A 19,263-nucleotide genomic window follows, 5' to 3' on the forward strand; every position below is an offset into this window, starting at 1 on the left:
ATTTTATATTAAATTTAGTTTATGATGCACAATGCATTAGCAAACTAAGGCCTTGTTCACGCCATGTTGCAGAGACGTCAGTTTTTCTGCACGCATTTTGCAACGGCACAAAAAAAATTGTTCTCTATGCCCTGTTCACACCACTACACTACTATCACATGCAGATTTTTTCTGCACAGGAATCTGCAATGTGTATAAAACTCATTGAAACGCATATGAAAACTTGAGTCTCTGCAAGTGAAATCTGCGCATCATTTTCCATCAGTTTTTCTGCACGTATGGTGTGAATGTGGCCTTAAAGCAGAGTTCCACCCAAAAGTCAATGTTCCACTTGTTTGTCCCCCCCCTCCTCCACTGCCATATTTGGCACCTTTTGCTGGGGAGGGGGGAGCAAGTACCTGGTTTTGACAGGTACCCACTCCGACTTCGGTTCGCCATGGCAAAGTGAACCGGAAGTTCGGCCCCGTCCTTCCTCCCGTAGTCTCCTGGGAACCTTCAAAGGTCCCAGAAAACTGCTGGACCAATCAGGAGTCGCAGTGCAACTCATGCCTGCACAGTGGACACTCAGCTGTGAAACCGCAAGCTGTCACAGGCTGGTGCCCACAGTTGAGATGCCGGTGCCCTGGAGAGAAGAAGAAAAGGGACGGCGCAGGTGAGCACATTGCTGGATCCTGGGACAGGTAAGTGTGTGTTTATTGAAAGGCAGCAGCTACAGGTTTTGTAGCTGCTGACTTAATAAACACAAAATCGGCTGGAGCTCCACTTTAATGTGATCAAGTTGGGATTTAGATCAATATTAAATAACTGCCAGTTAATGATAATGAAATATTCAGCTACAGGGCAAACTAAACTAGTTGTTTTAACAGTATTTTAATGGCCATAATCTGGGCAAATGCCTATGATTAGTGACCTGCTGAGACAAAATAAAGTGCAAATCAGTTTGAGCTACAGGCGAATAAAGAAAAAACCCGTTTCCAAGATTGCTCACTAGGTGTCAGTAGAGATCATTCATCTGCATGCAGTGCTTTGTGTTGCTTTCTTGTGGTTGTATATATATAGGGAGATTTTTATTTGATATAGAATGTAAAGGTAAATAAAATATTTGGAACACAAATTGCATTTCTATGTTGGTATGAAAGAATTCTGCAAGAGAATATGTGTAAAGAAAAAAAATGCACAAAAGAAGGGGGCACCCGGATTTGAACCGGGGACCTCTTGATCTGCAGTCAAATGCTCTACCACTGAGCTATACCCCCTTGTGCCTCTATGTTGTATATGCAGTATGTCCAATTGTTTAGAAGCTGTAGTGTCCTGATTTATTTGTGTTGCGTATATTAATCTTGTGTTTTTTTTTATAGGAATAGAATAATAATAAAACCATCAACTACTGCATACATTTACTATTCACAAACCTGTCTTCAGGGTTTGATTTCTGATAAAGGCATCTAGATAGCTTTATCAGACCACACATACAGACTCCAGATGGTCACCTTCCACAACACTGTACTGATCACCTCTGTTTACTGATAATTCATCAAGACTGTCAGGGAGTCCATTGTTGGCTGTCACCCCTTGGCTTAGATAAGTACACAGACTGTGATTGCCCTCCATAATCAGATCTGATCATACTATATATTGTCAGCCACATCTCACACTAGGGTTAGCTGAATATGTTTGTCATTAGTCTTCTGTGCCTGCTCTCCTGCCTATGCAGTTGTCTGGCTCTTTGCCCTCGGCGATGTAGTTGTGACTCCCCCAGGGCAATGCAATGTTTCAGGATCTCTGACATCCCAGGGGGGATCCCTGCCTCCACCAGGAAGCTCTACATCAGCCACAGCAGGATCCGACACCTACAGGTGAGTGCAGGTACTGCAAGGAAATGTCACTGCAACCATACCTACTGAACAATGCCATTATATTATTATTATACAGGATTTATATAGCGCCAATAGTTTGCTCAGCGCTGTACAATATAGCGAGATAATATTATACAGGAATTATGCAATACACAGTTACACATTTAAGTAAATACAGATATCTTGAAGTTTTTTTTACCTGTTATAAAATAACTAAAAGTAAATTTACCCAGAGAGGCAATTGTGGGTTTGTGATGTATGTTTGATTATATTTATTTATCACAGGTACTTATATAGTGCTATCAGTTTATATATATATATATATATATATATAGTGCCATAAGTTTATATATTGTACATTCACATCAGCCCAGGGCGGACTGATAATTCATGGGGCCCCCGGGCAATAGGGAATCATGGGGCCCCTGTGTCCTTGCCCAAACTCAAAAAGGCTTATGAAGAAGGTACCAGGGGCATCTCATGGGGCCCCCTGCTGACCCTGGGCCCTTGGGCAGTGCCCACATTTCCAAATGGTCAGTCTCTGCATCAGTCCCTAACCCTCAAGGGGTGTATATATAATCTAAGCTCCCTACCTTACATTCACATGAACCAATAAACCTACCAGCATGTCTTTGAAGTGTGGGAGGAAACCAATGCAAACACAGGGAGAACATGCCAATATCAGGCAGGTGGTGCTGTGGTTGGGATTTGAACCAATGACTCTAGCACTGCCAGGTAGAAGTACTAACCATTTAGCCACTGTGCTGCCCACAGTTCTGCCACCTCCAGCACAGAGTGTAGGTACAAGCAAAGGGGGCTGGGGTATGCTGGAGGATTTATTAATGCTAATTGCTGGGGGTCTATTGTAGCTGGAGGGTGTAGTGTTGCTGGGGGGTCTAGTGTTGATGTAGGGAATCTATTGTTGCTCTAGGATTCTTATATTGATGGGGGAGGGTCTACTGACACTGACTGCTAGGGGATCTATTGTTACCAGCAGGGGTGTATTGTTGCTGGGACAGATCTACTGTTGTTGGGGTGTATTTTGTTCCTGGGGAAGGGTGTACTTTTGTTGGAAAGGATCTGTTGTTGCTCGGAGGTGTCTATTATTGTTAACCAATTTCATGCACATTACTTAACACTGCAAAATTATACTTGGCTCTGTATTCTCTAAAAGGAGCAGTACTAGGAGGTGGATAGGGGGAAGAGACAACGGTCAGTGCTCAAAGGTAGGTCAGAGGTGGACACAAGGGGTGTTTTAGGATAAGGAGGGGTACCTGCAGCTATTCTCTGAGAAAAAAAGCCTCAGCTTATTCACATTGCAGGAACTGACATTATATTATGCTACACTCACACCGGCAATTAGGGCCAATGCAAATTGTAGCGGCAGGAATCAGTGTCCTGATGCGGTTATTAGCGGCTAGGTGCAGCCAGTGGCCCCATTCACTATAATGACAGGTCACCCTCAATTGCAGCTTTTCACAGCTCTCTGCATAGCCAGTGACGCAGCATTCAGCAGTGATCACAGCAGGTAATTGCTGGCAATGCAGAGAGCCAACAATTGCTCTGGTTGCTGATGACCTGTCATTGTAGTGAATGGGGCCACTGGCTGCACCTAGCTGCTGAGAGCCGCAGCAGGAATCTCTGATTCCTGCTGCTACAATTTGCCGCTCTGAATGTAGCCTTGAAAAGGTTCACCCTTTCAATATTGTATAACTACAAAAAAAATCATCCACTGAAAGCAAGGGTATATATAACACTGATTTGTTATACTTTGTTACTATAATACTATAATATTAGTAGCAGTAATACCAGCTTAGCTCCCAACTGACCATCTTTTGGAGGGACTGTCCCTCTTTTGAGACCAAATCCTTCTGTCCCACTTACAGTCTCAGCTGTCCCTCTTTTTGATCTGATGTGTATATCTCTATACAAAATGTACTATTTTACTAACAAAAATGTTATGCACTACTACTTTTATCCAACCTCAATATTACTGCATATCGTATTTTGAAAAGCCAATATAAAGGAAGAATAGAGGTAAAAAAAGCACTTGTGTGGTTTAGCTAATCATTTTCTCCATTTTAAATCTTTGTGGCCAGGGTAACCAGGGCTGTTCATTTGCCTATATACTGTGTGCTAAGAGGTGTCCCATTCAGGAAGTTGGGGAGGTATGTAAGCATAGCTCCCAACAGTCCCTGATTTCGAGGTACTGTCCCTCATTTGAAACAAAGCCCCTCTGTCCCTCTTTCCTCCTCATTTGTCCCTAATTTTGGTCTAATCTATATAGTTGTATATAAAATGCAATACTTATGTATCAAAAAGTGTTTTACAGTACAAATTTTTCATCCAAATCCTAAATGGCTGCTTTTGTAAATTCCAAAAGCCAATCTAAAGGAATAGTAGTGGTAAAAAAAGCACTTGTTGGTTTAACCAATCTTTTTTTTTTAATTCTCCTTTAACCCCTTCACACCAGCCGCACACAAATGTGCGGCCTCTCGGTGTCAGGGCCTAGATGCTGAGCGGCCGCACATTTGCGTTCATGTAACAAAAAACATATGTGCTGAGAGCGTGTGCTCTGCGCGCTCCCAGCACACATGTGCGGTACTCACGGAAAGGTCCCAGTCCACTCTTTCGATCGGGACCTTTCCCGATCATGTGACCGCTGTGACGACGCATCACAGCGGTCAAATGATCTCTAAACCACGCCCCCAGCGTCTGAAACTCTTCAAGGGCTGGGAGGCGCCGGCGGGAAGGGGTTAAGGAGCTGTGGCAGGGGTGTGTCCTATGCCTACATACTTTTGTTTATAGGTGTCCCTCATTCCCATCTCAGAAAGTTGGGAGGTATGATGTAAGTAGTAGTACTTATAATGATTTATAAAGCCACACCATCTTTTACAAGGTTATACAATGTATGTAGGCTGATATGAGATGGGCAATTCTGCTACTAGAAAAAAATCGCTAGCTGAAGGATCACTAAAGCCAGCAACAGGATCACTAAGAGGTTGCCTGTTTTTCCCTATGGAATGACCCCCTCTATAGCTGGATCAGTGATATGTTGCTCACATTGTTAGCGATGCACTTGCTGACTGCAATGCGTATATTTACAGTGGCACTTTAAGTATTTTTTTCAGGAGGTGATCGGCTTTTATGTAAAAGCAATCCTAGAGGCTAATTAGCCGCTGGATTGCTTTTTCATGCAGCAGGAGAGAACTGCGACGTCCCCGATCATCTCTATGGTATTAGAAACCAGAAAAAGTGACAATGTAAAGTGCTTGCATGCAAAGGCGACTGCATACGTAGGTCGTGCACACATATGTAAATAGTGTTCACACCACACATGTGAACGTTATAACGAGACCAAGAATTCTGGCACCAGACCTCTCGTGTAGCTCTAAATTGGTAACCTATAAAGGCTTTTAAATCATCGCCAATGGAGATTTTTAAATACCATAGTTTGTCACCATTCAACCAGCGTGCACAATTTTAAAGCATGGCTTTGGTTTGGCATGTTAGGTATCTATTTACTTTGTGTAACATCATCTTTTATTTTTTACCAAATAATTGGGTATGATATTGTGTTTTTGTGCATTCAATTTCATTAAAGTATATTTTAAAAAAAAACCACTACATTTGAAAAACCACTGCACAATTACCGTGTGACATAAAAAATTGCAACATTCACCATTTTATTTTCTAGGGCCTCTGCTTAAAGAAAAAAACCACTGCATTTTTCCTTCCCACTCTCCCCCAGGCTAGTCTGGGGTTGTGTTGTTGCTCGGTACTGGCGTTCCCGAACCCCTGTTCATGGTCTTGTCATCTTTTCCCTTTTGTACTCCTCCTTCCTTTTCCATTTCTGTTTGTTTTTGGTGTAGCGGTGGATAGCTGCCTTTGGTTTGAGTTACTGAGTTACTGTTATACCAATGTTTTTGTCATTTCTGGGCCTTTGATAGGCCCTGCTCTATTGGTGTTAGAGCACTGTTTTCCTTATTTTTGTATGTGCAATTGGCCTCTGTGTGGGCGTGTCTTGTTGCTCCTGTTTTTTTTTAATGTTTATAAACTAATAAAAATCATTGAAATACAAAACAAAACCCCACTGCATTTGAAAAACCACTGCACAATTACCGTGTAACATAACAAATTGCAACACTCACCATTTTTATATAAACTCTGTATGTATAGGGGTTCCAAGTAATTTGACAGCAAAAATACTGATTTTAAAATACAAACAATAAGTGTCAGAAAAGGTCTGGTCTTCAGCCCATTAACATCTTTTGCCTCTGGCTACAGAGGGAGCCATTCCACAGGGACAGACGGCAACCTCTAGTGATCCTGCCACTGGTGATTTATTGTTAGTGGCAGAATCACCCATCTGACATCAGCCATACAGAGGCCATGGCAATGACACTGTCACATACAGGAATACAAATACTCAAATTATTAATGAAATGTAAAAACAATCTGCAGACATTTACTAAGTAAAATAACAAAATAATATAGCCTTTACTGAAAGAAAGGCTGATATCAGACTGGTGATTCTACAGACAAATCACCAGCGGTAGGATCACTAAAAGGCATCTCTGTCTGTCCCTATGGATTCTCTCCCTTTGTAGCTAGATGTAATGAGATGTCTCTCTGTCATTGTCTGGAGGAAAAGAAATTTAATCTCCAAACACGGAAAGTTTCTTCACAGTAAGAGCTGTGAAAATGTGGAATAGACTCCCTCAAGAGTTGGTTCTGGCCAGCTCAGTGGATTGCTTTAAAAAGGCCTGGATTCTTTCTTAGATACACAGAATATAACTGGATACTAACATTTATAGGTAAAGTTGATTCAGGGAATATCCGATTGCCTCTCGGGGGATCAGGAAGGAATTTTTTCCCCTGCAGGAGCAAATTGTATAATGCTTTGATGGGTTTTTTAGCCTTCCTCTGGATCAACTGTGAGTATAGGATTATAACTCTTTTTTTTTATTTTTAATGGTTGAACTGGATGGACTTTTTTCTTTTTTCAGCCAAACTAACTTTGTAACTATTGTCCCTAACACTGCTGAATTTTGATCGCTAGAATTGGAACAGACATTGCACTGCCTCAGCTGCAGAGGGAGCCATTCTATAAGGACAAACAGGCAGCCTTTTAGCGATCCTGCCCCTGGTGATTTTAACAAATTATCCGTACCAGGATCACTAGCAGAAAAGTCACCCATCTGACATAAGCCTTAGGTAGAAATATCACAATTTTGCACATACAGAAATTCACTTTTTCTACTGTTACCCTTTTTTTTGGCAAGATTCTATGCCTCACTGCTATTCATAGTCACAGGAGAGTCTTCTGACTATCAAAATGGCTGGGGGACAGGTGCATCTAGGCAGATGACAGGATTTGCAACATTCTGACTGCTGCCAGCGGCAATTTGTTTCTAATAATACACACATTAACATTGTATAAACAATGCACTGAATTTGTACTACATAATTGGTAGATCTAAAAAAGATTGTTCAATCAGATTGTGAGGTGTATGGCCAGCTTTAAAGTGGATACACCCAGGAATTCATAGAAAGATTTTGATTGTAAGCTCCACGAGCACGGCCCTCCTATTCCTTCTGTACTGAAATGTATAGTAATTGTACTGGCTCCCTTATATTGTAAAGCGCTGCGCAAACTGTTGGCGCTATATAAATCCTGCATAATAATAATAATTTTAACCACTTTCAAATCCTAGAACAACTGAACAGATCAAGACAACACTTTAGCATGGAATTGACAGAAACTGTTAATGGTACATTGCAGTTATCGGTGTGTCTCCTTTGTGATTAATACCATGTGCTGTATAAAGCTATTGCAGCAGAGTGTCATCTACTTACCATGTTCAGATGGAGTCTCAGGCCCCTTTAGCTGCTCTTTCCCATAACTCTCTGGGATCCTAGACAGAGCTCAGAAAGGACGAACCTAATAAAGTAGAAGTAGCTGGACAAGTGATCTGCAGCCAGGTGAGCAGCCTTCCACTGCCAGAACTGGTGTGCAGGCAACTTGGCCAGAGCCTACTATCACACAGTTTTTCCAGGAAGCTACACATGGGATCCCCTCCTCGACTGCTGCCAGAGTTCTCCAGTTCCAGTGGGGTGCCCCCCCCCCCCTGTGTCCTTGGGCCTTGGATACCTCCAATGGTTCACATGTGTTACCAGAGTTACTCTGAACTTTACTGAAGCTGCCTTCACACTTGAGCAATTTGTAGCTTGAAGCTAAAAGCTCCAAACTCCAAAAAAGCTCAAACTTAAAAAATCAATTGTTTTCTATGGTGCCTGTTCGCACCCGATCATATGAACAGGCACCATAGAGAACAACTGATTTTTCAAGTCTGAGCATTTTTGGAGCTTCAAGATTCAAGCTACAAATCACTCAAGTGTGAATGCAGCCTTAGAGAATGCTGTTTATGGGGATAATTGCAAGTAGCTGTTTCTGTTGCATTCTTTTTTTACTAAAGTAGTGATTCTTAGCTTGGCTCTGCTGCTATAGAGCAGGGTTAGACAACCTTAAAGAGGTGGTGATCAACCTGAACAACATGGAAGAAGTCAAAGATCACCAGGCACACTGTTGCCTCCTCATACCTGATGTAAACCTCTAATTGCCATACTACTGTGTTAAAATTGTGTGCATTGCATGGCAATCATGGGTTTAAATCAGTTGATGCGGAGGCAACATATTGCCTGCTCGCCACCTGTCAAATGCACCTGTCAAATGCACTGGGATCACTTTGCAGAGGAGCAGCAGTGCCTACTGCACCTGTGAATGAGCCCTTAGTTGTAATTGGCAGTGGCACCCTAAGGGCTTGTTCACATGTAAAGTTGGGGAGTGGTAAAACCCTGTGTTTGAATCACAGTTTACTGCCCCCAATCCCTGCCCTCTTTAGCTGTTGAGGCAGCAGCCAAAGGTGTTCACATGCTGCAGCAGGAATTACACCCCCTGTTGCTTTTGGTGGGTGCTACCACCTGTCAGCCGACACCCATTCAAGTAAATGGGCCACTTTGCAAGTGCCCTGCAACTGTACTCTTCTGCGGGGTCCAAGGGCTTAAAGCAAGTATTGAGAAAGCACAACAGCACTGCCTATTTAACCTTTTGTTTGCTGTACTGTACAAGGTTGCAGGGCAACTGCAGAGCGGCCTCATTCACTTGAATGGGCCATGCTTGGCTGGTGCTACACACACCAACCATGACAGGGTATAGGAGCAGCACTTTAGAGGAGACATCAACTTATGCAGCTTTTGCTCCCTACTACAGCTTCAACTTTACAAGTACACTGCTCAAAAAAATGAAAGGAACAATTTTTAATCAGAGTATAGCTTCAAGTCAATGAAACTCCTGGGAAATAGATCTGGTCAGTTAAGTAGCATAGAAGGTTGTTAATTAGTTTCAGTTGCTTTGGTGTTAATGATGAGCAACAATAAGACAACCCCCAAAACAGGAATGGTTTTACAGGTGGAGGCATCATCTTTTCTGACTGTTTTTCACTAGTTTTGCATTTGGCTAGAGTCAGTTTCACTACTGGCAGCATGAGGCGATACCTGTACCCTACAGAGATTGCACAGGCAGTCCAAATCCTCCAGGATGGCACATCAATATGTGCCATTGCCAGAAGGTTTACTGTGTCTCCCAGCACAGACTCAAGAGCATGGAGGAGGTTCCAGGAGACAGGCAGTTACTCTAGGAGAGCTAGACAGGGCTGTAGAAGGTCCTTAACCCAACAGCAGGATCGGTATCTGCTCCTTTGTGCAAGGAGGAACAGGATGAGCACTGCCAGAGTCCTACAAAATGACCTCCAGCAGGCCACTGGTGTGAATGTCTCTGACCAAACAATCAGAAACAGACTTCATGAGGGTGGACTGAGGGTCCGACATCCTCTAGTGGCCCCTGTGCTCACTGCCCGGCATCATAGAGCTCAATTGGAATTTGCCAATTAACTCCAGAATTGGCAGGTCCACCACCGGCATCCTGTGCTTTAATAGATGAGAGCAGGTTCACCCTGAGCATATGTGACAGACGTGAAAGGGTCTGGAGAAGCTGTGGAGAACATTATGCTGGTATCGGGATGAAATCCTTGGACCCATTGTCAGACCCTATGCTGGTGCAATGGGTCCTGGGTTCCTCCTGGTGCACGACAATGCCCAGCAGAGGTGGTGTTGAAGTTGCCACCTCCGCTTCACTACCTAAGACTGCCACCTTGAGCACTTCTAACCAGAGGATCACCTCCCAAACCCTGTGGGGTATCGGAGGCTATCATGGTCCGTTTGTCCAGATGAGATCCAAGTTTCCTTACAACTCTGTTATCCATGTGGTGATTGTAATACCATCAAGTAGATCCACTATATCGTTTGGAGTGGTGAGAGCCTATGGGCACAGTTTATGCGGCGGCTGCCGTTTCTTGTGCAACAAGTCCAATATTGCCTTATTCACGGCCATCAGCTTCACTTCTATGGAACTTTAGTGACACACGCTTACTCCAATAACTTATCTTTGGATGTCATCACCACCTTATGTATCCTGTAACCAGGCTACCATTGGGCTGGTAATGCCTGGCTATACACAAGCTAATTAGCTTTAAACCTTCATTATACTTAAGCAGCTTTTCTAACTGCCAATACTGGTGCACCTATGCTTTAGCCATAGGGATACATTTCTGCAGTGGTCATTGACCCGGACTTGTACCGCTTATATAACCCATTTCAGGTCTCAATATAGCCCCCTTAACCCATGTGTATCTATATGATGATTGTTATCATTATGCAGGTTATCAGGTATACCTGGTGAGACTGATTCCCAGAGCCCTGTCACTGCCTTTTGGCTGAATGCGGGTAAACCCGTTAGATGAGGCTCTGTATATCACTGACTCATTTAATATGCTCATTTAAGACGGATGGTAGCTGTTAAGAGTTTTATATGAATATGTGTGTGGCCCGGGTGTGATTTTAAACAGATAACGTTATCTTACCTTATTTTAAAGTGAATGGAGGATTCCTGGTCTACTGGCCTTATTACCTATTTGTGGTCTCAGTAAAGCTGTTAATTTTACACCACTGTCGATTCTCTTTTAAAACATCTTTTTTTGAAGGGGTCTGATTGATCTCTTTACTATCCTTGTTTGACAGAAGCCAACCTCACGACCATCTTCTGCCGAGCAAGCTTGCTGGAAAACGAGTAGCCGATCGGCATCTGATCAGCACTCTCAGCCACTGTGTTACGGATCCGCCCGGTGGAGCCTCTCTGGCAGCCCACTAGACAGGAATACCCAGAGTGTGGAGTCTAAGTCCCGGTCTGCGTGTTCACCAGGGCCCCTGATGGTGGGGATGGACTTGAAGCAGACCAGGACCAGGTCACGACCTCCGAGCAATCCCACCCGTGGCAGAGGGAACCTCCGGGGATGGATACAGGAGGAGAGCCAGATGTGAGGAGGCTGGCAGGCCCAGGCAGGATGGATGGATGGATGGACGGATCGTAGTCAAAACTAGCCAGTTGTCACCTAGGGGGCAGCGAGGTACAGAAACGGCAGGCAAAGGATAGTCAGGTCACACACAGGGTCAGTATAGGGAAGGTCAGTCCGCAGAGAGGTAAAACAAGCCGGGGGTCAGGACAGGAGAAGGCAGCGTAGTCAGGGCAATCCGGGTCAAAATCAGGAGAAGGCAGCGTAGTCAGGGCAATCCGGGTCAAAATCAGGAGAAGGCAGCGTAGTCAGGGCAATCCGGGTCAAAATCAGGAGAAGGCAGCGTAGTCAGGGCAATCCGGGTCCACAATAGTACAGGCACAGGAATACAGGAACTCAGGTACAGGAAGAGACCTTGCGGCGATCTGTGACAGCGCAGGGTATCTTTAAATACCGCGCCCTGCGCTGTCATTGGCCGCCCAGCGTGGACTCGCAGCGCCTACTGCGCATGCGCGAGTCTCCCTCAGCCGCGGACCTAGTGCCGGTATCCCGGCGCGAGCTGACGAGACTGCGCATGCGCTGGGCGAGACGCTGCGGTGGACCCTGACACACTGGCTGCAAGCACTGACCGGTGTGTTCTGGTGGGGGTAGCCCCCACTTCAGAACACAATAGCACAGCAGGGAGATTGCTATACTAACATTGAATAGTTAGTACAGAGACCTCCTTGCGAGCTGCTAAGTTCAACAAAAACAACTAAAATTAACAAAAATAACATGATGTTTGTACCAGGCTTTACATGTAGGCAAATAAACACTTTAAAGTCAGGTATTTATGCAGCACACATTTTGCATTAAGCACATAAAAAAACATAAAAGACATTTACTAGCACTTAATAATATAATTGCTTTTTTCCCAGCTCTCAGACTTCACTTGCCTGTCTGGTTTGCAAGAGTTGGTGCTGTTTTCCAGTGGGACAGAAACAACTGAAAATAACACTTTCAAAGCACTGAGTAACTTGAAAGTGTTGGAAGTATGGAAGAATAAGCTAACCACTATTCCCAGATCACTTCCACCAAGTCTGGAGGTCCTGAAACTTGGAGATAATTCTATTCGCTCTGTTCATCACTATGATTTTGATGGTTTGACCAAGCTAAAGGTGCTTGAAATCCAGAACAACATGCTGCTGACATTGTCCTTTGACGTGTTTTCTACATTGACAAATATACAGCGCCTGATCCTGGACAGTAATGGAATGCAAAGCATATCTGGGACAGCTAAGCTGACACAACTGAGATACCTAGGCTTGGAGAACAACAAGATGCTCTTCTTTCATGAACATTTCTTTTCACACTTCCCAAGCTTGCAGTTTCTTAAGTTAGCAGGAAACCAACTGGCTAAAATTCCAGCACAACTCCCACGATCACTGCTTTCGTTGAGGCTTGAGAGGAATAACATAAAAAATGTTCGAGTCAGAGATGTAAAACAGTTGGAAATTCTATCTGAGCTTAACCTTTCTGGGAACCAGCTTTCTTCAGCAGATGGTATCCAAACTGTTGTCAATCTTACCTCTTTAGATCTGTCCAAGAACCACCTCTCATCTTTCCCCAATAAATTACCATTCAAATTACAGAGACTTGACTGCAGTGATAACCAGATTTCCAGAGTGACAGTACAAGACATGAAGAGCCTGTCTTACCTTAAACATTTGTTCCTGGACAATAATGGAATGATTCAGTTAGAAGACAAAACACTCCAGTGGTGTGTTCACTTGTCCAACTTGGCCATGGAGCAAAACCTTCTAACCTCAATTCCACAGGGGTAAGTTTGTTACCTACTAGACAGCGGATTATGTCAATTTGGCAAATGTTATATAAAATAATAAAATGAGAAAAAAAATATAAAATAAACCATTACACTTCATTTGATTCAGAGTCAGTAGTCATAGTCATCATGCCTACAGAGTACATGCATTTAAAGCCGTGTCTAGTGGTATGTTGCAAAAGGGTAGTTAGAGATTAGGATATGGTGCTTGTGTAGTTCCTTTAGTTGGCCAATGACCATTGCAAAGAGTGAAAACCAAAAGGTGGACATAGTCAGGAACACTTGATAAGTGCCTGTCACAGCTTACTCAGTTCTATTAACCCCTGTCACACCAGAAGATTACGGCAGTGGGGGTGGGGTGCCTAGGAGGAAGAAAACTTTTGCTAAACCAGTACACAGCAGCATAAGGGACACATCAGGGTTTATTTACTAAAGCTGGAGAGTCCAAAATCAGACTCCCTTCTGCATAGAAACCAATCAGCTTCTAACCTCAGCTTGTTCAATGAAGCTTTGGCAATGAAACCTGGAAGCTGATTGGTTTCTATGCAGAAGGGAGTCTGATTTTGGACTCTCCAGCTTTAGTAAATAAACCCCATCATGTTTAAATTAAGTAATATATCCTTGTGCTGATTTAAACATTTTTTTTAAGTAAACTTAGGCTTTAAAGTGTTACAAAACCCCAAACCCTGAATTCACTATATATGGTCCCACAGTACACAAAACATGGAAGTGCAATTATTTTAGTAAATATTAACTGCTAAATACCTTTTCTCATCAGCAGTTAGAGCAATCTTGTGACTTCAGCTGAGCACTTGTTAAAGCTTGTAGGAGTTTTCTTTCTGCTCTAGTAGGATGCAAAACCCCTGACCTCTGTCTGGACAGTGCTGACTAGCTCTGTGCTGATCACATGCACTCTCCCAAGAAAAAAAAAACTCACTAGCAATACACACTAAACTGAGCATGTGCAGAAGAGCTACGGGTTCAGTCTGTCTTATCAGGAGATAAGACCTGGACATTTGAACAAGAGGAGGGGCAGAGAAGAAAGGATCAAATGGCCTTTTTACACAATGCAGAGGATTAACCCCTTAGGTTCCACAGTGAGTATAACAAGCATGCTTTACTGCATCTACAGACTGATTTCACTGTTGTGGGTTTAGTAACACTTTAAAGAATATATATTGTCACAGAATACATTTTAATTTTATAACATCAGCACTGTAATAACAATGCAAATACTGTAGTAGATGTTTTTGACAATCCAGTATAAGCTTACTTGAAACATTTCCTTTCATGTTGTGAGTGCTCCCTGTCTGCTGGCCATCTCTTTCCACAGCTTCCTGGATTCCCTGCATGTTTTACAGCTTCTCCTCTGCTGTTTACTTTTAATTTCTAAAGACTACATAGCCCATGGTACCTTGCTTCCTCCTGAAACTCCACCTCATAGTGCCCCAGTAATTCAGAAGGCAGACACTGTAAAATCTGTGACTCAGCAGTGCCTACCCACAGGGAATAGTGAATATGTGTCACATAATTCCCAGAAGTAAATGTGTGGGGATCTTCATAAAGTAAGTTTACAAACTTCAAGATCGTTCTGATTAATACAACCCCAATTACAAAAAAGCTGAGACACTGTGTAAAATCTGCATAATAACAAAATGCAATGATTTGCAAATCTCACAAATCCATATTTTATTTACAATAGAACATTTAAAAAATATCAAATGTTTAAACTGAGCGAATGTAGCATTTTAAGAAAAAAAAGGTCATTTTGAAATTGATGGCGGCAACATGTTTCAAAAAGTTGGGACAGAGCAACAAAAATCTATCAAAGTAATGCAGGCCATATATGGGTCGAAAAACAGCAAATTTTCTCACCATTAATGGGTTAATTGGTTGGCTGTTTTTCTGGATTTTGGCACTTTTTTTATTGGTAAAGTTGGAAAAAAATCGGACGATTTAGCCGTTCGGCCGATTTCCGTGGCAATGATGGACAAATCGGCCGATCTTTTTACCGATAAAAAATTTGCGCATGAGCCGTGACCTGCAAGAAAAAGAAGAAGAAAAAGAAGTAGGAAAAAGTAGAAGAAGAATTCCAGTCCGCTATTATATTTGACATGAAAAAGTATTGAGGTTGCAACAATGTATCTATTTGTATCCGAATAAAAACATCTGTATCCGAAATGGATACAAATTTATACATTGTTGCAACCACTATACTTTTTAATGTCAAATATAATAGCTCTCTGCAGGGACAGAAATAATTAAATGTCGGCCATAGACGGGACGAAAATCAGCTGATTTTATTTACTGTTGGGACCTCCTGGCTTGTTATAAACACTCAGTTCAAAACTGAGTATGGTATGCCTGTGCATTAGTGAGTATGGAATGGGCAGCTTACACATCTCGAAAGGCACCATCAATGCTCTAAAACTTGGATTTATCTTTCAACAGCATATGCTCCCATCCAAATGATGTTGCTTTCAGGGAAGGCCTTGCATATTTCAACATGGCTTCGTAGTAGAAGAGTCTAGATGCTTAACTAGCCTACCTGCAGTCCAGACCTTTCAACAATTGAAAATATTTGTCGCTTCTTGAAACAATAAATACAACACAGCAGATCAAGGACTGTTGAGCAGTTAGACTCCAGTATCAAGTAAGAATGGGACAATATTCCTTTACCAAAACTCCACCAACTGGTCTTCTCAGTTCCCAGATGTTTACAGAATGTTTTTAAAAGAGGGGATGCTACACCATGGTAAACATTGCCCTGTTCCAACTTTTTTGAGACGTGTTTCTGCCATTGATTTCAAAATTACCTTATTATTTTCTTAAAATGGTACATTTTCTTAGTCTAAACATTTGTTATGTGTTCTAATTTCAATTGTGAATAAAATATGGATTTATGAGATTTGCAAATCATTGCACTCTGTTTTTATGTAGATTTTACACAACGTCCCAACTTTTTTGGAATTGGGGTTGTAGAAATAGGCTAGAAATAACTGAAATCTTTATGGAAATTAATATATGATTTTACATATATACACTTTGCCAGACAAAATATGCAGGTCAAAGGTCACCTCTGCCCACATATGAAACAATAGTAGTAAATAGATGTTACATCATATTTCTCAATAAATCTTCTATTCAATGTGTTTAACCCTGTTAAGAAGCTTTGTTCCACACAACAGGGACTGCCCTCACTGCTGCAATGCAGAGCAAGTGTCAGCTGTCATTTTTGACAGACTTGCCTGCAATAGTGGTCATTGAGATGAAGAGGGAATAGCACTAGGGTCCTTGGTTTGAAGCCCAACCAGGACACTACCTGGATTTTCTTGTTGTGGTTGTGTGGACAGTGCCATCTTAAAAGATTCATGGGCCCCAGGGCAAAGTAAGGCACTGGGACCCCTACTAGGGAGAGAGTTTCCTGCAGCATGCTACATCAGATGTAGCCTTTTAGTCTGATTACAAACAACAAATAAACACAACTAGGGAATAATCCCACATTAAATTCACCTCCTGTATACATTGTCCCACCATCTCTGCACACTGATCCCCTGTATACACTGACCCTCTTTTCCCCGTACACAGCCTCCCAGCATCTGCGGCTTGTATATACTGTATGTATGTCTGTACACAGTACAGGGTGGGAAGTAGAGCAAAGTACAGGGGAGCAGGAGGGAACAGTACATGGTGGGCAGGAGGACAATACAGTGCAGGCAGGAGGGCACAGTACAGGGTGGGCAGGAGGACACAGTATAGACAGGGCAGAAGGAAACAATCTGGGGGGAGGGCACAGTATGGGGGCCAGGAGGGGGGCACAGTACAGGGTGGTTAGCAGGACACAGTACAAGGGGGCAGGAGAGCACAGTACAGGGCGGGCAGGAGGGCACAGTATAGGGCAGGCTTGAGGGCACATTACAGAGTGGGCAGGGGGAAAAAGTTCAGGACAGGCAGCAGGGCACAGTACAGGAGGCAGGATGGCACAGTACAGGGCAGGCAGGAGGGAACAGTACAGGGTGGACAGGAGGCACAGTACAGGTAGTCAGGAAGGCACAATACAAGGGACAGGAGGGCACAGTACAGGATAGGCAAGAGACACAGTACAGGATGGTCAAAATAGCACAGTACAGGGCGGACAGGAGGCACGGTACAGGGCGATCAGGAGGGCACAGTACAGGGCGGGCAGAAGGCACAGGACAGGGGACAGAAGACCACAGTACAGGGTGGGCAGGAGGACATAGTCTGGGGGCAGGAGGGCACAGTACAGGGTGAGCAGGAGGACATAATATGGGGACAGGAAGGCACAGTACAGGGGGTCACTAATGGCAGGAGAGAGGAAAGGGGGCACTACTGACAGTGCACTAGGCAGAGCTCAGCTCTTCCTCCCATCCATGCACTGTACACAGCCTGATCACAGCCACCAAGATCTCCTGCTCCCCACATAGCACACAATGGAGCTGAAACCCGATTCCCTTATACACAGCTACAATCTGCACAGTGTATAGATGGCTACTGGGTTTAGTTCTGACCTGTTGAAATTCCATGGTTAGAACGGAAGCTCAGTTACAGTAGCTTGCTCTACACTGTGCACACTGTAGCTGTGTGTAAGGAAATCGGATGGGAAGGAGGAGCTCTTACTGCTGTACTCAAGCCATGTACTGTGCAGGGATAGAAGACTTCCGGCACAGCCTCAGGAGTGGTAGCGGGCTTTTAGGCAGTGCAACTTAACTCTGGCGGGGCCTAGTCTACTCCAGCAGTCCCCTAGATCTGGCCACAATCTTACCACTGCTGCTTGTGTGGACGTGATGTGTACTGCTTCAATGCCCGCTGTCCTCCTCCCCTATTCATTCCATGTGATCGGAGAAAAACACATCCCTCCCACACAAGCAGCAAATATTATGCCTTGGGGGGGTTCTTCCTTAACCCCTGCAAAGTGCCAGAGGAGTGCCAGAAAATGCACGGTGGGGGGGGACAGTAGGGGCCCCCCTTGCACCTGGGGCTCCTTGGCAGTACCCAGGTTGGCCTGTGCACTAGGACGGTCCTGGGTGGGGATTTCCTCCATGTACTTCATTTTCCTCCCACGTTCCAAACACGTCAGTAGATTAAGTGGTTCCCAACTAAACTGGTCCAAGTATGATTATGTATGCATTTGAGGTAGGAACCTTGGATTGTAAGCTCCTTGAGAGCAGGGACTGATGTGAATGTACAGTATGTAAAATGCTGTGTAAATTGTTGACGATGTATAAATACTTGAGAAAATAAATAAGGCACATGCCCAAAGCAATTTGTTTATGTTTTTCAGGCTCATGCCTTACACCCACAGTCCTCAACTTTTTGAAGCCAAATTAATTTTGGTCTTTTTTTTAGGCTTCCAGTGACCCTAACCCGGTTAGACCTCAAAGGCAACAAAATTGAACACATTGGAGTTCATGATGTAAATAATTTGAAACAGCTCCAGGTTCTCAACCTTCGAAATAACAAAATCACATCCCTAGATCACCAGGTTTTGGAATGCTTGCCACGTTTGCAACACCTCTATTTAGACGGCAACCCCTGGAACTGCACCTGCAAACTTCTAACGGTCAGAAGACTATTAGTCGATAAAGGAACTGATATAAAGGAAGGCCAATGTATCGAGCCAAGTTACTGCCGTGGTGAAAGATGGATGTCCTCTGAAACTATGTTACGGCATTGTGAGAGCAGCTATACCTTTGACAAAGGAAAAGAACCTAAGAAAAAGATCAAATTTAATGAACTACTTGACATAGAAAATGATGAAGACTACGATTATGACTTGATTCATTGATGGGTTTTCTACTTTGGAGGTTTAGCTCACTTATTTTTACAGTTTTGGAATGGTTTCCTTTTTTTCTGTTTATGTAATGGGGCAAAGCAATTATTATGAGCCTGTTTATGTTTGTAAGTAAAATTAACAATATATGAATATACTTATTAAATCTTGTAACATAGACCAGTTTAAATAAAAGTAAAAACATTTGTTTTGTTTAGTTTTTCATCGAATGCCTTGCCATTTCCTCTGTTTTGCTTCACAAATGTGAGAGTGCTAATGTGATGAAAGTCAGCATCTCTCTGTTAATTGCTTTGCATGTTTGTGTATGTGTCAGATCTAATTACTGGTTAGCTCTCACCTGCAGAACACAAGACTTTGTAACCC

The 19,263-nt window shown here is 43.2% G+C and overlaps 1 protein-coding gene and 1 non-coding gene across 2 annotated transcripts; one reads left to right on the forward strand and one right to left on the reverse strand.

Moving 5' to 3' along the window:
- Positions 1-1,184: 1,184 nt before the first annotated feature.
- Positions 1,185-1,256, reverse strand: TRNAC-GCA (transfer RNA cysteine (anticodon GCA)). The gene has a single exon. It is a non-coding gene; the product is annotated as a tRNA-Cys (tRNA).
- A 414-nt stretch (positions 1,257-1,670) lies between these two features.
- Positions 1,671-18,894, forward strand: LOC149447725 (nephrocan-like). Its single transcript, XM_089652135.1, has 3 exons — positions 1,671-1,856; positions 12,184-13,085; positions 18,456-18,894. The coding sequence occupies exons 1-3, from the start codon at positions 1,671-1,673 to the stop codon at positions 18,892-18,894; spliced, it is 1,527 nt and encodes a 508-aa protein (XP_089508261.1).
- The last annotated feature ends 369 nt before the right edge of the window (positions 18,895-19,263 follow it).

This window comes from Staurois parvus, unplaced genomic scaffold (genome assembly GCF_062004578.1).
Source record: "Staurois parvus isolate SC_StPar_1 unplaced genomic scaffold, SC_StPar_1.0 ptg000672l, whole genome shotgun sequence".
NCBI lineage: Eukaryota > Metazoa > Chordata > Amphibia > Anura > Ranidae > Staurois > Staurois parvus.

Coding starts and splice junctions, on each gene's coding strand:
- LOC149447725 (XM_089652135.1), top strand. CDS start 1,671: ATGTTTGTCATTAGTCTTCTGTGCCTGCTCTCCTGCCTATGCAGTTGT. Junction 1,857..12,183: donor GCAGGATCCGACACCTACAG/GTGAGTGCAGGT, acceptor CTTTTTTCCCAG/CTCTCAGACTTCACTTGCCT. Junction 13,086..18,455: donor CTAACCTCAATTCCACAGGG/GTAAGTTTGTTA, acceptor TCTTTTTTTTAG/GCTTCCAGTGACCCTAACCC.